This window comes from Labeo rohita, chromosome 23 (genome assembly GCF_022985175.1).
Source record: "Labeo rohita strain BAU-BD-2019 chromosome 23, IGBB_LRoh.1.0, whole genome shotgun sequence".
NCBI lineage: Eukaryota > Metazoa > Chordata > Actinopteri > Cypriniformes > Cyprinidae > Labeo > Labeo rohita.
In genome coordinates, this window is record NC_066891.1 from 16,539,312 (window position 1) to 16,555,547 (window position 16,236).

General features: G+C 35.6%; 1 protein-coding gene across 3 annotated transcripts; it reads left to right on the forward strand.

The window, feature by feature from the left end:
* Positions 1-514: 514 nt before the first annotated feature.
* Positions 515-14,949, forward strand: LOC127155081 (PPARGC1 and ESRR induced regulator, muscle 1). 3 transcript variants are annotated; one of them, XM_051097051.1, is made up of 6 exons: positions 515-602; positions 6,959-7,085; positions 7,632-9,697; positions 9,848-11,789; positions 13,734-13,847; positions 14,293-14,949. In XM_051097051.1, the coding sequence occupies exons 3-6, from the start codon at positions 7,664-7,666 to the stop codon at positions 14,397-14,399; spliced, it is 4,197 nt and encodes a 1,398-aa protein (XP_050953008.1). In that variant the 5' UTR covers positions 515-602; positions 6,959-7,085; positions 7,632-7,663; the 3' UTR covers positions 14,400-14,949. The 3 variants fall into 3 exon arrangements, with proteins under 3 accessions (XP_050953008.1, XP_050953009.1, XP_050953007.1); XM_051097052.1 differs by having other exon boundaries at positions 516-602; positions 7,632-9,547; XM_051097050.1 differs by having other exon boundaries at positions 516-602; positions 7,632-11,789.
* The last annotated feature ends 1,287 nt before the right edge of the window (positions 14,950-16,236 follow it).

The window sequence follows — 16,236 nt, forward strand, 5'->3', positions numbered from 1 at the left end:
TTTAGGACTGTTTCTGGAAGTCCCTAATTTCAAAAAATAATAATAATAAAAAGAAGCTAACTATTATTTGCATTACTAATAATAGAAATTGATGCATTTAGTTTCTTTTATTATTATTTCAAGTGAAGTATGTGTGTGCGTTTAGCCGGAACCTGACACTCGTGTTGCAAATCCATTCAATCAACAGGTAAGCCTATAACTGAAACCTTCTGAGAATCTGAAATGAGCAGTTCTTGTCTTCCTTAAATGACATTCAGTCTTTTGTAAATAATGGGATTGAGTAAAGCACGTCTGAGGTAGTATTCAAAGGTCCTGGTGACCGCTATCTCAGCGTGCTCAGGTGCTTTCACGAGACAATGCGCATTTGTTGTCATCTGCTCCCGCGTGCAGCGATGAGCTCGGAGCAGCGGCCCGTCAAATTCCCTCATTGTCTGCAGTCAGTAAATGCTTTTTAGTGCCTCCGGCTCACAGGTAATGATAACGACAGGACAAAGTGAGGCGCATTCTCACAATACAGTACTTATGTTGACAGAATCTGTCGACATGTACGCTAACGTTTTTGGGTCAGCTAACAGAGGGTGACGAGTACAGGCCCACCTGAGGTAACTTGTCTCCTATTTCTATGGAAGAGTGTATTCGTTGGTTGTGTAAGTTAGGTTTTAAAGACATTAACTACACTATGCAGATAGAATATGACTAAGTTTTTCGTTTGTTAATAAAATTTGTGGGTTAATGTTTGTTGGTGACCAAGAACTGCAACATAATGTAATATCTATAGTACATTGCCAAAGTTACTGGTAATTGCTCAGCTGGTTTCCTAAAAGTACACAACCCAGAAGCTGCTATATTTGCTTCATATGGTTGCTTAGTTCCTGTTATGTATATTTGTCATGTCACTGATCATTTCTCCAAATAAAAAGTAAATTTCATACTTTTAAAAGCCATTTGTAATCTAAAAATAATGTCTCACTGGTAAAATGTACACTATAATTACACTGAATACATTTTGTCAGTACTGATTTGTGAATTTACCCTGATAGCACACAGAGCTGCAATATGTCTATACGGTGTTTCCTATCAGATATCAAACAGAGATGTCTTTAAGATGTTTATATATGTTGTACTGACATCATATAGACGTCTGTCAGATGTTTGTACACAGCAGATGCTTTCCAGATCAAGTGATCTTTAACAAACATCTTGCAGATGTACGTGTGCTATCTGGGTAGATTTTTCAGTTCAATGATCATTTACCTTTTAATTCATAAATTTAGTTTGCATGGTAAAACAAACTAAATTCCATGTGGCAACATGTTACTTGCATTAGCTACCAAAGCAAGTGTGTCTAGCATTTATGAGAAGTACACTGACATGTAAAGTCAAATATGTAAGTAAAACAACTAAATAATTCTATTATTACAGAGATAAAAATATGTTTTTTAATAGAAATTATTAAAATAGACTTTTATGATCAGTACAAACTCATGATTATGTGATGTGATTCTTACACTTTTGTTGTAACAAAAGGACAAAAGGTTTTAGACCGCTGAACCAAGTAGCCCCAATTAAATTATTTATAAATTATAAATTATTATTTAAATTTACTTATGTTAATATAATGTTAATTAAAATCTTAAAACAACACTAAAAAATAAGCAAAACTGACATACTATTTTTGAGTTTGTTCATTTTTTTTACAACGAAAGTAGAAGTATCAGCTTTTATATATGTATAAAATAATATACATACACATACACATGACCCTGGGCCACAAAACCAGTCTTAAGTAGCACAGGAATATTTGCCAATAATGGCCAAAAATACACAGTATGGGTCAAAATGAATATATAAATAAATAAATATATATATATATATATATATATATATATATATATATATATATACGCCAAAAATCATTAGGATATTAAGTCATATACATCATATTACAATATTTTTGTAAATTTTCTACCATAAATGTACATTTTTTTTATTAGTTATAGAAACTAATTTTTTTGTTGTTTATTAGTATATTTTTATTAGTTAAGAACTTCATTTGGACAATTTTAACAGTGATTTTTTTTCTCAGTAATTTTATTTTATTTTATTTTATTTATTTTCTTTGCACCATCCAATTCCAGATAACATAACATTAACATAGTTATATTTCAGCCAAATATTGTCCAATCCTACCAAATTATACATCAATGGAAAGCTTTCAGAAGATGTATAAATCTCAATTTCAAAAACTTTACTTTTATGACTGGTTTTGTGATTCAGGGTGACATTTTATGTTAATATACATTTCAGGGACTTTAAATATGGTTTTGGACAAAGGGAAGTAAAAAACACTGAGAACCACTTATTTGACACAATATGCAAAGATGGGCCAGGATCTTGTATTTTAGTTTTTACAATATTTTAGTATCTTAAATAGCAGTTTATCATGCTAAGGCACAACTGAACAATTCAAATAGAAATAAAAATGGTATAACATGAAGCAGTCCTGTGTTCAAACCTCAGATGAAGTTATGTAGTTTTTCAATAAACTTTCAGAGATACAAACTATGAAGCCCAACTATTTCATTTTAAGACATGCGTCGTTGTATCCCGTGAATGCACATAAAAACCTGACATAGAAGTTTTTGTTTTCTTTATGCACAAAAAGAATTCTCTTAGCTTTATAAAATTAAGGTTGAACAACTGATGTCACATGGACTATTTGATCAATGTCCTTACTACCTTTCTGGGCCTTGAATGTGGTAGTATTGCTGTAATTAATCACAGAATTTTCATTTTTGGGTGAACTATCCCTTTAACAAGCCTCCAGAGTAGACAAGCATGAATTTAATGATCTATTTCTCAAAGAAATGCTGTAACACTGTCTTTTGTTACATGTATAGCTGAAAAGGAGATGCCATGCCATGCCATGCTTTGTTGAAAAACTGTCACTTGACCTGGGCGTTTCTATTTACAAGGGATTGAAAAGTCAGTCGATGAATAGTTGCAGTTGAACCAGCAGTACAATTAGAGAAGAAACACCACTGTATTTGCCACAGCTAAGTAGTCCAAACAGATCCCAATCTTAATCCCAGAAACGGATTTATTGGGCTTAATCCTGTTGATGAAAACAGAATCCCACCCGCGTTCAGACAGCCCACCGCCCCCAGGTGCAGTAAACTCACAAGACAAGGCCTTTCCCCCTCTGTCTCAATAAAGCTCTGATGAATTGATAGTGTAGGACCTCGCTGGGCAGCGTGCCCGGTCTGTGGTTGGTTAATTGGTGGGGGGAATGTTTTCCCACAGAAGCCAGAATCAAATGTATAAAGGTCATGAATAATTAAAAGAGTGAATGCAAAGTGGGTTTTGTTAGTCTGAATGTCAAACAAACTTCTCACTTCAGAAAGACTTAAATAACATTCCTTCTGTGAAAGAAAAGGGACTTCGAGTGCTGCTGACTTGTTATTTGATACATAGTCTTTGGGTCTAACATTGAATTTTTTTTAAATATTACATGTAAGATAAACCAGCTACAATTTGTCCTCTGATTCTCTATGGAGTTCAGACACTTTTGAAGGAAGGAAGAGCAGAAGGCACAAAACACAGCTTAGATCTGTGTAGATAATGGGATAAAGAGAGACCTGTTATCTTAATATCATAATGACTTGATGGCACTTTGCAAATTGGCCAGATTAGTTAATCCTACTGTCTACATTTATAATCTTGATGTCTCTAAACATGATTTCGGACCCCATTTGCTATTCAGCCTTGGGCTGGACAGGAGCCAACATGAGTAATTGTGTACAAATGATACGCATGTTATTTGCTCAGTTTGAAATCATTGTAAAATATGTTAGTTATTGTTGAATTTGTTATATTTTCATTTATGCATCTGAGACATACTATCCAAAGCAACTTGCATTCAAAGTTGACATTTTTACTTTTTAGCAGTTTTTGCTTTCTTTGGGAATCAAGCCCATGACCTTGCTCTACTGTTTGAGCTACAGTTCAGGAAAGCAATTCATGATCTGGTTTCATGGTGTCTTTTTCTATACATACGTCTTTGTGCTGAAGGGACGTGTCAGACCACACAGATCACAGCTGTGTCAAATGACCAAGATGTGAATATGTTCTGACTGTGACATTAATACCTTGAGTGGCATTAATATCATGACTTGTTTCTAAGCAGCGGGAAAGAACACCCGACATATACGCATGATATCACAGCAGAAAGCTGGCAACAGGCACAATCATATGACCTCTAGTTTGAGAGTCCTCCACTGTGTCAGCTGATGGAATCTTCTTGACTGCAGGCAATACAATCCTTTGCCTTCCTCACTAAGCCTGTCCCAAAACATAGCTGCCAAATGGTATGTCATTGGGAGCTGAAATGAAAGACTACAATGTACACTACCAGTCAAAAGTTTTTGAACAGTAAGATTTTTGATGTTTTTAAAGTAGTCTCTTCTGCTCACCAAGCCTGCATTTATTTGATCATAGTACAGCAGAAACAGTAGCATTTAAAATAACTGTTTTTTATTTAAATATATTTTAAATGTAATTTATTCCTGTGATCAAAGCAAAATTTTAAGCTTCATTACTTCAGCTTTCAGTGCCACACGATCCTTCAGAAATCATTCTAATATGATGATTTGCTGAATATTTGCTTAATATTTAAAACTGTTGAGTACATTGTTTTCAGGATTCTTTGATGAATAGAAAGATCCAATGATCAGCATTTATCTGAAATAAAAAGCTTTTGTAACAAAATACACTATATCATTCAAAAGCTTGGAGTCAGTATAATTTTTTATTTATTTATTTTGGAAAGGAATTATATAAATTAATAGTTTTATTTAGCAAGGATGCTTTAAATTGATCAAAAGTGATGATAAAGACATTTATAATGTTACAAAAGATTTCTGTTTTATTTCTATTCATCAAAATCCATCAAAATATATCTAACTGTGTGTGTGTATTTTAACATTTTGAAAGCTACGTTTATATATATTTCTGTCATGAAACTCTAGATGGCGCAGTCCAGTTCTAACTCTAGACATAAGCCTTGTTTACACTGTGACTGCAGGTCTTAATGCCCAATTCTGATTTGTTGCCTATATCCGATTTTTTTGGCTGTCTGTTTACACATTCTTTCAATTGTGACCCATATCCGATTCATGTGTTTATACTTGCCATACCATCTTCCATTGCACATGCATTGTTGCCGTTTACCGCCTCCACACGTGCTTCCTCCTGAGAATAATATGTGAACTGTGCTGGCCAAACAGTTAAAAGTTAGTTATTTTTATTTTCACGTTCTACATTAAAGGAGAACTCCACTTCCAGAACAACAATTTACAAATAATTTACTCACTCCCTTGTCATCCAAGATGTTCATGTCTCTCTGTTTTCAGTCGTAAAGAAATAATGTTTTTTTTTTTAAGGAAAGCATTTCAGTATTTTTCTCCATATAATGGACTGATATGGTGCCCCGATTTTGAACTTCCAAAATGTAGTGTAAATGCAGCTTCAATAGGCTCTAAACAATCCCAGCAGAGGAAGAAGAGTCTTATCTAGTGAAACGATCAGTAATTTTTTATTTTTTATTTATTTATTCTTTAAATAAAAATTTGTCCACAACGATAGGTACTACAGAATCACCTCGAAAGGTCACACACAACGTAGGCGGAACAACAGACCTAGCGTTTACAAAGCGAGCGTGCAAAGACTAATTAAGTGCAAGTAAGTCAAACGCTGTTTACAAACAAAAAGGTACAACGATGTCGGATGATTCTGAAGTTGTAGGAGAATATGAGATGGAGTTTTTCGTCATACCCTATCTTTTTGAGCCGGAGTGCACAGAGGATGAACTTAGACAGAGAGAGGAGACTGCTACAGCGACACAAGTCTCTAAAGCCTCGGGCAGACAACATTCATACGAAGACATGGTGGTGCACGTGTGGAAAATGCCAACCATTGCCAACAAAGCAGAAATCTCAATGCTGTCAAGAATGGACCATATCTATTCCAATGTCTGAAAAAAATCAGCAAGTCAGGTGGTGAGTCGTGCATGACCTTTCAATGTGATTCTGTAGTACGTAGCGTTGTGGACACGCATCCCAGAGCTAGTGCTACACAAGCTTTTGTGCTTACGAAGTATACAAATTTTAATTTTTCAAAAAAAAATGGCCGATCGTTTCACTAGATAAGACCCTTCTTCCTCGGCTGGGATCGTTTAGAGCCCTTTGAAGCTGCATTTAAACTACATTTTGGAAGCTCAAAATCGGGGGCACCATTGAAGTCCATTATATGGAGAAAAATCCTGAAATGCTTTCCTTAAAAACCATAATTTCTTTACGACTGAAGACAGAAAGACATGAACATCTTGGATGACAAGCGGGTGAGTAAATTATTTGTAAATTGTTGTTCTGGAAGTGGACTTCTCCTTATGTGTGTGTTTGTGTGTTTCATTTCTTCTCTTTTTTTGCTGTAAGGGGTTCAAAGCTGAACTTAACTTAAGGAAAACAAATTTAAATAAAAAGTAAAAAGAAAAATACAGTAAAAAAGTAATACTTAAAAAAATCAGTTTACTTTAAAATGTAATCTTTAGCAACCTTTACTCAAGTCTTGTGTCACATGATCCTTCAGAAATCACTCTTACCCCAATGTGTGTATATATATATATATATATATATATATATATATATATATATATATACACACATGGTTTTTCATGGCCTATCATTTCTCTGGAAGATTCTGATGTGACTTCTGCAGTGCTGAAAACCATAATAATATATACTTCAGCAGTTTTTATAACAGCCTTGCCAACCAAGTAGCTATGGTGTTCACTCTGTACACATTTGTTTGGGGGGCTGGTGGAAGGTGTCAGAGAGTGAGAGAGAAAGTGCTGCGTGCATTACGTGATGTGTAACACCGTTCTATTTATAACAAATCATAGGGCCTGTGGTGTACCTCTCTTACTCGGAAGGACACACTTCAAAGGGCATTCACTATGCCTCAGGCTACTGAAGTGGTCTGACAGGCTAACTGCTCTGGGACTTTTGCACTTTCACACCACTGAACAGGTACTGTACAGATTTCTGCTGTGAGTGTAATATTAGTTTAATATTATTGTTTACACCAAACAAAAATTGAAATGTGAACAAAAGCAGTGGATTCTGCATGCTTGGTTCCCCATGCAGTTTTACCAGTGTTAGAGTAAAGAAAAATGAGAAAACAGTTTCTTTTTTCAAAATTGCATGCATGATTAATTGATTCATTTCAAAGATAACTTTAACGTTTTTTTTTTATGTTATAATGCACAATATATTTAAAGTATGAAATAATGACTGATGCAATTTTAGTTCATTCAATATATTTGAGATTTAGTGCACCTTGTTTCTGAAAAATTAATTTAAGTATGTTATATCACAAATTGTCGTTGCAATGTGTATAGTCCGAGTGTATCATAAAAAGAGCATATATGTTACCTGTCAGTCGATACTGGTCGTGCCATTGTCATAGTGGCAATAAAAACATCCACATTTTTGCATTTTCCCTATTTTTGTGTAATTATTTTTCCAGACTATTCATTCATGTCATTCAGTGATTAATTCATGTTTCATTTGTAGATTCAGAGCTGCCTGTGTATCGACCATTCACAATGGACGACTTTGAATACAGTGTGCACATCTCCGACCAAGACTGGGACTGTTTTTTTCAGGAGTGTGAGGACTGTAACCTGCTCTCTCCTGGGCTCGCAAGCCGAGAGGACTCGGGTATGAGTGACATTGATGAGATGGGCTGCCTCTTTCGAAGCAGGAACCCGGCCATGGGCACAGCATCCACAGACCCTGATCCAGACCTTCAGATTGATGGCCCGCCAGACTGTGAGGGTTCACCAGTCGGTAATTACCTCAGCAAGTACGGAATACGTAGTCCAGAGCAGGTTCTCTCTGGCAGTGAGGAAGACTTGCACCTTCAGACTGTCAATCTATTTTTTGAGCAGTTAAAAAGTGTCACAGAAAACCAGCAGCCTTTGGAACAAAGCCATGTTGTCATTCGTGGAAACGAGAAGATGGGCCATCTGGAGGGTTTGATTGATAAGCAGGATATTCTGTCTGTGGACACAGGTCCATCTGGCCGAAATAAGCCCAGTCTTAGAGGAGAAATCACTAAAAAGGGTGTGGCTAATACCTGGAGCGATAAAGCCTCAGTAAAAGCTTTAGGGATCACATCCGCTAATGCGCAAGAACATGCATCAAAGTCTGACACAGAGCTAGTCATTGGAAGGAAGCCATTGACTACACCCCTAATTACAGTGAGAATGAAGCAAGAGCAACAAGGAAGATATAACGGTCTCAGCAAAAATCTAGAGCTAACACCTGAAACAAAGCCACCTGACAAAGAGAAAATGGTAGTGGTTATTAAAAAAGACATGACTGATACATATCCAGCAAGACAAAACATTGCTCAGCTGGATGCCATAAGTAGTTCTGACTCGAGAGATTCACCATTTGGTCAGATACCAGTGTCACCTTCCAGAAGAAAGAGGAGGAAGAAGAAGAGAATGAGTGTTGAACCATTAGAGCAAGGACATGAGGCTCAGATCCACATTCGTCAAAGTGAATCAGAGGAAGAGAGATTTATTCAGCGGAAAGAGATAAGCAACTTCCCTGCAAATGTCTGGAAGACAGAGCACCTGTCACTTCAAAGAATCAAAACACCTTCTATCGTGCATAATACAGATCATTTACAGCTTAGAAATACATTTGACTTGGAGGCTGATTTTAAGTTTTCAAAAAGCTTGCCAGTATCTTTTATCAGTGATTTAGGCGCCACACTTCCCAAGCCAGAAGTTGGACACATAAGCTTTAATACTATTTCCAAAAGCATGCATGATACGTCCCTTGTAAACAATGGACAATTGAAAGCAAAGATTTGTGAGCTCTCATTATTACCCCAGACCGATAAAGTTCTGAATATAAAAGAAAATGAAATAGATATAACCGAATCCCTTCAATGTGATCCTGCTGTACACTTACGAGAGAGCAGGACCGATATTAAAGAGACCTTATCAGCACCTCTAAGTGATAATTCTGATGCAGGATGTCAGAGGAAATCCTTATTATCTCCTAGCGTTTCCAGTGCTGTTGATTTAACGGAGCCTCCTTCCTTTACAGTCTCTTTTAAATTGACTGAGGACAAAGATTTATCCTGTTTAGGAAATGAGACTGACTGTTCTCCAATAAAAAATGAACGGACAGTTCCAAGCAGTTGTAATATAGTAGAGATTTCAGCCACCAAAGAAAGCAGCTTGTCTTTAACTGACAATATTGATAGAGCAGAATCTTGTTCAGATGGAAACAGTGCAGAAATCTTTATTTGTTCATTGGAGGATTCTCAAAAACAGGAGGCATGTGTTCACGAGAACATTTCAGAATCTCAAATCACCAAAGAAAGCAGCTTGTATTTAACTGACAACACTGATAGAGCAGAATCTTGTTCAGATGGAAACAGTCAAGAGCCCTTTACTTGTTCACAGGAGGTTTCTCAGAAACCGAAAGCATGTATTCATGAGAAAATTTCAGAATCTCAAATCACCAAAGAATGCAGCTTGTCTTTACTTGACAAAATTGATAGAGCAGAATCTTGTTCAGATGGAAACAGTCCAAAAACCTCTACTTGTTCATTGGAGGTTTCTCAAAAACAGAAAGTGTGGATTCATGATAACATTTCAGAATCTCAAATCACCAAGGAAAGCAGCTTAAATTTAACTGACAACATTGATAGAGCAGAATCTTGTTCGGATGGAAACGGTCCAGAACCCTTTACTTGTTCACAGGAGGTTTCTCAAAAACCGAAAGCATGTATTCATGAGAAAATTTCTGAATCTCAAATCACCAAAGAAAGCAGCTTGTTTTTACTTGACAAAATTGATAGAGCAGAATCTTGTTGGAATGGAAAAGATCCAGAAACCTTAACTTGTTCACGGGAAGCTTCTCGAAAACCGAAAGCATGTATTCCTGAGAACATTTCAGAATCTCAAAGCCATTTGACCTCTCAAGTCATTGAAATAAACACGAATATACCTGTAAATGAGACAGATGCAATGACTGAGAGTCATATGTCTGATAATATTGATCATGGAACAGATGAAGATCATATCCAAAGCAGAAATGAGACTAGTGAGGTGTTAATTGTGAATGCCACACCCTTAAAGACAGGGAATTCGGATGAATCAGACGATATGAGAGACATTAGTGATAACGAAGTTGTTGTTTCAGCTAGTGAACAGCTATTCTGTGGCAAGCCCTTCAGATCTAGTGAAGACACATATGGCCCTACAGAAGAAATGCTCAGTGAAGGTCCTACTCAAGATGTTTCAGAGTTGCCTCAAAATATGGTTGATGAAATTGAGGACTCTTCTTCCGCTGAGTGTAAAAGTGAAGGCAACGATCTAGAGAGTGTTTCTCTTGATGCTTCAAATCAACTTCCATGTCCTGTGTTTGCTATCTCCTCCTTTTGGAATGAAATGGAGAAGCTAACCATCAATGACATACTTCGTCTACGGTTGATCAGTAATGCCCAGCACCCCAGCATTTTGACCCAGCCTGAGGATGGTAGCATAGTAGACACTACAGATGCAGCAGACTCGGGCTACTTTACACAACCTGACGACTCCAAGCCGGACCGCTTAAGTGGAGACATGTCTTACATATCTGATCTGGATGAAGACCTCGCACAGCTTCAAACCCCATTTCCTTCCAAACAAGAGGACGAGTTGAGTGAGTGGGCGAGTCGAGTTCCTAGCTCTTGTGATGTGATGTGGGAGAATGATTCAGATCCAGTTGTTGTAGGTGATGAAGTGGTGCATATAAGTTCTGAAACCGCTCTTCCTGAACATCTCTACACGGCTAATGCTCAGCAGTGCTTCAGGAGAATGTGCAAGAATATGTCTGTGCAGAACCTGCAAGCTCTAGATACTCAACCAATCAGACAAATCTTGAGAAATGCTTCAATGCATTCAATCCATTCAGAGGTAGATGATGACTTAATGGATCCTTTCTACCATCTGAACACTTCAGGCTCAAAGATCTTTTCTGATGATGAAGAAGAGATGGAGAGCAGTGGTGTAACAGTTTCTGAAATAATCCAGTTTTTCTTTGGGGAGGATGAACCTGAAAGATGTCCATCTCGTGGAGATAACATAGCTGCCTCATACCTTGATGGAACGGGCACCTCTTTGCCTGAAACGTATGACCATTTCTTCTCCGAGTTTGATGCAATTGTGGAAGAGTCAGGTGGTGATAAAATGGTACCCATATTTTCCTGCTCCCGCTCGACTAACAGAAACCTTCAGTTCCCAGAGGCATATGACTATTTCTTCCCTGACTCCCCTGGGAGTTCAGATGAAGATGATGAGAATGACAACGCAGCAGTCAAGGTAGTGACACGGTATGATTATAAGTCTCCCAACCATGATGCTGTTGACATGTACGAGCACTTCTTTTCTGAAGATGAGAGCGACTTCCTCTGGACGAGCCCGGTTTCGCTTAGAAAAGTTAGACGTACGGGTTTTACAGTACCTGAAGAGAAGACATGTTCTGGGGAACTTGTCCCTGTGAAGACATTTCCCAAAGGAATCATTCAACCTAAAAATGCTATGAGCCCTGATGGGAGCCCCTTCCCAGATTCCTTGCTCTTCAATATGGAGAACCGCATCTTCCAGCAGCTGGCTGAACAACAGAAGAAGTGTATGGAGATGCAAACAGCTGTCGCTGATCCAAGTAAGAACTTCTACCACACATTATTCAGCACAGATGCAAATTACACAGTAGCACTATTCTGAAGGGTTTAATTGTTCCTTAAACCTAAAATAGGAAAATATAAATTATAAATTAGTATCTCTAAATTTTCTGGAAATAGTTTGGTAACACTTCACAATAAGATGTCATTTGTTAACATAAACGAACAATGAACAATACATTTATTATTAATCTTTGTTAATGTTAGTTAATAAATATACAGTGGTTCATTGTTTGTTCATGTTAGTTCACAATGCATTAACTAATGTTGACAAACACAGCTTGTTATTTTAATAATGCATTAGTAAATGCTGAAATTAACATGAACTAAGATTGAACTATTGTTCCTTCTTAGTTCATGTTAACTAATTTTGTTAACTAATGAACCTAATTGTAAAGTGTTACCAATAATTTTAATGTTAGTCAACTCTCACCTCTTTTCTGTCAGTAGCTGCTGACTAAGAGTGTCTAGTCACATGTAGATCCATGCCTGGGCCGATGGAATGGTACTACGTGCAAATTTGTCTTCACTCCTACTGGGCAGCTTCTCAAATCTGCCGTGTGCCAGAATTTAAGAACGTTTCACTTTAAAGTGCAAGTAAAAATAGAGGAAACTCCAGGAACACCAGGACACTAACCATCATCACTTCATCAGTCACTTTTTATCATTTGGGGTTCAGCCATAGCTCATCATTCAGTATCAATTCACTACCTGCCTACTGATATATTATTGTGTTTATATATTATTTGAGTGAAGATTTATTGAGTTATGTATTATAATTTAACAAATGTTGAAATAGATACTGTTTTTAATCTTTTTATTCATCAAAGAATTCAAAGTTTACACCAAAAATATTAAGCAGCTGTTTTCAGCACTGATGGTAATAAAAAGTTTTTTAACATGAAGGATCATGTGACACTGAAGACTAGAGTAATGATGCTGAAAATTCAGCTTTGCATTTTACATTTTAAAGTATATACTACCAGTCAAAAGTTTTTTAACAGTAAGATTTTTAATGTTTTTTTAAAGAATTCTCTAATGCTCACCAAGCCTGCATTTATTTGAACCAAAATACAGCAAAAGCAGTCCTATTGTGAATTATTTTAAAATAACTGCTTTCTATCTGAATATATTTCAAAGTGTAATTTATTCCTGTAATCAAACCAAATTTTTCATCATTACTCCAGTCTTCAGTGCCACATGATCCTTTAGAAATCCTTCTAATACTGCTGATTTGGTGATATTATTATTATTAATATTATCAATATTTAAAACAAATAAAAATTTAAATAAAACGCAAAGAAATCTTAAAAACCTACTCAGCTGTTTTCAACATAATAATAATAATAAATGTTTTTTGAGCAGCAAATCCGAATATTAGAATGATTTCTGAAGGATCATGTGACTGGAGTAATGATGCTAAAAATTCAGCTTTGAAATCACAGGAATAAATTACATTTTAAAATATATTCAAATAGAAAACAGCTATTTTAAGTAGTAAAAAAAAAAATTGCTGTACTTTGGATCAAATAAATGCAGGCTTGGTGAGCAGAAGAGACTTTTTTTTTTAAAAAAACATTAAAAATCTTACTGTTCAAAAACTTTTGACTGGTAGTGTATTCAAATACAATATTTTGGTATTTGAATATACTGTATTTTTAGTTAAATATCTTATTTCACAATATTAGTTTTTGCTCTATTTTTGATTTTTGATAAAGAAATCTGAGTGACACTAAACTTTTTTATAACACAGTATATCTCAGATTAAGTTGGTTTTATTCATAACGATTTCAGAAAAGCACTTTTATAAAGCTTATTTGTTTTTAGAATGTGTTATTGTGTACATTTATTTAGTTAGTTAATTGTTTGTCTTCTTTATTTCGGTTGATTATTAAATTAATCTGCACTGTTTTGAACTTTTCTAGGGTTGGATGCTCCGTTCTTGCCTCTGAAACAGGCAGACATGTGCTTGGTTTGTATTGCTTTTGCCTCATGGGTGCTAAAATCAACTGGATCAGGAGGAGACACCTGGAAAGCTGGTATGTATCTTTTTATTTCCCGAATATACTTGTGGTTACTTTTAGTGAGTCATTAATTTAGTCATTCAGTGTGTTGTCAGTTTTACAGAGGATTTAGGTACGTCTTATATGAATTCAATATTATTGATTTTTCAATGTATAACAATTTTGCCCACATGCTGTCAATTAACATGTTTGTTGGTCAACATAAAATGATTAAGAAGCATACAATAAATTAGAAATGCCTTCTGCTTTTTATGGTGAACTGAACTTTGCCTTTAAGTGATAGATCTCTTTGCAACAAATGATTTAATACCTCAAGGATGTCTTTTCAGTAATCAGAACAAAATTGGAGAGGCACTTAGTTTATCATCTTTTAATAATTTAGTTTTTTAATACATTTGATTTAGGATTACAGTTGATAGTAATTTGTAATAATATATATCTCTGTTTTTTTATTGGTCAGCTCTTCTTGCGAACGTCAGTGCACTCTCTGCCATACGGTACCTGCGCAGACACAAGAGGGAGGAGGTCTCTGGAAAAATTCCTTTGCGTCAGATAGAGCCAGCATAACTCCGTAGCATAGCCTCCAGATCTGATTTCAGTCACATCTCCCTTTTTCCATGTAGTCCAAACGGGTGATGGCGTATGTCAAACGTGCATGCACAACTTTTTCCATCATTCATACTATATATTATTATGATTAACACTCTGATGCGTGTTTATTGCTGATGAACTCAGTTAATATACAATAGATAGCAAAAACTGTGACTTCAGGCCAGTGGCATTTCAATAATCTGCATATCCAGATTTAAAAAAAACAATGTAGTTTGTTTATGAAATGACCAAAAACCTTTATCTGATTGGTTTGCAGTGAATGCTGTTGTGCGTTGTGATGAGAGCAGCAGTATGTTGATTAATATTTGATAGTGAGATGCTTTTGGAGGTGTTATGATGAAGATGGACATGTGTCTGAATAAGTGTACTTGTGGAGAGATTGTAATGGAAGAGCTAATGTCTATGTGCAATAGACAGTTTATTATTCTACTGGGATACAGGATTTTTTGCTGGGCCAAATTATTTTGGTGTATTTATAGACCATCTAAATATTAAATCATATACCCATGTGATGATGTTACTTCAGATCTGAAAACAGTATTTGAGTTGTTGAATCATATGGGGCTCCCTGTTTTAAAGATTATGTAGGATAAATAAATTTTATTTATTTGAAAGCATTAAATAAGTTAAAGTGTTTTATTTGTCAGTACACCTGTATGTTAAAAGTAATGCTTATTTTGGCCACTAGAGAGGACTAAACAGCCGATCTTACTATGATTGTGCCAATCTAAGGTAAGAAACCTAAACATTTGTACAAATTATAAAATGAATCATTTGTTATAATTAAGGGGAAGTAAACTGAGAAACTCAGATTCTGGAGAAAGAAAGAACAAGGTTGTTGCTATATATTAAGATATTAAGAATCTTACCAGCAGATGGCAACAGAAGACTGAGGTAAAGTTGGGCGGACAGAGACCTCTCTGACGTTTACAATTCAAATTCCTTCTTTTCCAACGAAGTTGAATGTTTAATTTCCCAACGTTTTTACAGCATTTGTCACCGTTCCGCATCACTAAATGAAATGTAGGGTAAGATGACACACTTGTTAATTTTTCTCTTGATCATAGATGGCACAAAATATCGCCTTGACACTAATGAATGGCTACTCTATTTTTAATTTTGTCATTTCATCTGAATACCAACATCTGTGAGATTCAGTCAAGTGAAACCGTTTTAAGGTTAATTGCTCTATTTTTGTGTCTCGGGAAAACATTTGACATGAGGGAGGGATGAGTGATCTGTAGACACAAGTATTTTTAGATTTGTGGGGTAAAAGTTATATTCTTTTATGTTGAAGTAAAAACCTAGACACTAAGATGGGCTCACAGAAGGCCCAAGTAGTGTGTTGTAACTAGTGCTATTTTAAAATGTAATACTTACTGTAATTAATGGGATTATTAAGTAATATTTCCATGAATTAGATGTACATTTCATACATCTATAGGTCAAACCTGAGTGCAGTCATTAAATTTGCATTCATAGTGGTGCTTTTAACATATCTTTACTTTAGAATATGGGTGATTAAATATGTAAATATTCATCTGCCTGGATATAACCTTGCTGAAAAAAAAATAAAATAGACACCATTACAAAATCTGTAATAGTTTTACTGGTTATAATGGGACTTGTATTGGTTTTAATGTAAACTGTAATTGAACCCTAATGCAATATGTGACCCTGACAAAAACAAAACCAGTCATAAGTAGCACAGATATATTTGTAGCAATAGCCAATTGAATTGAGTGACCCATTGAATGGGTCAGAATTATCGATTTTTCTTTTTTGCCAAAAA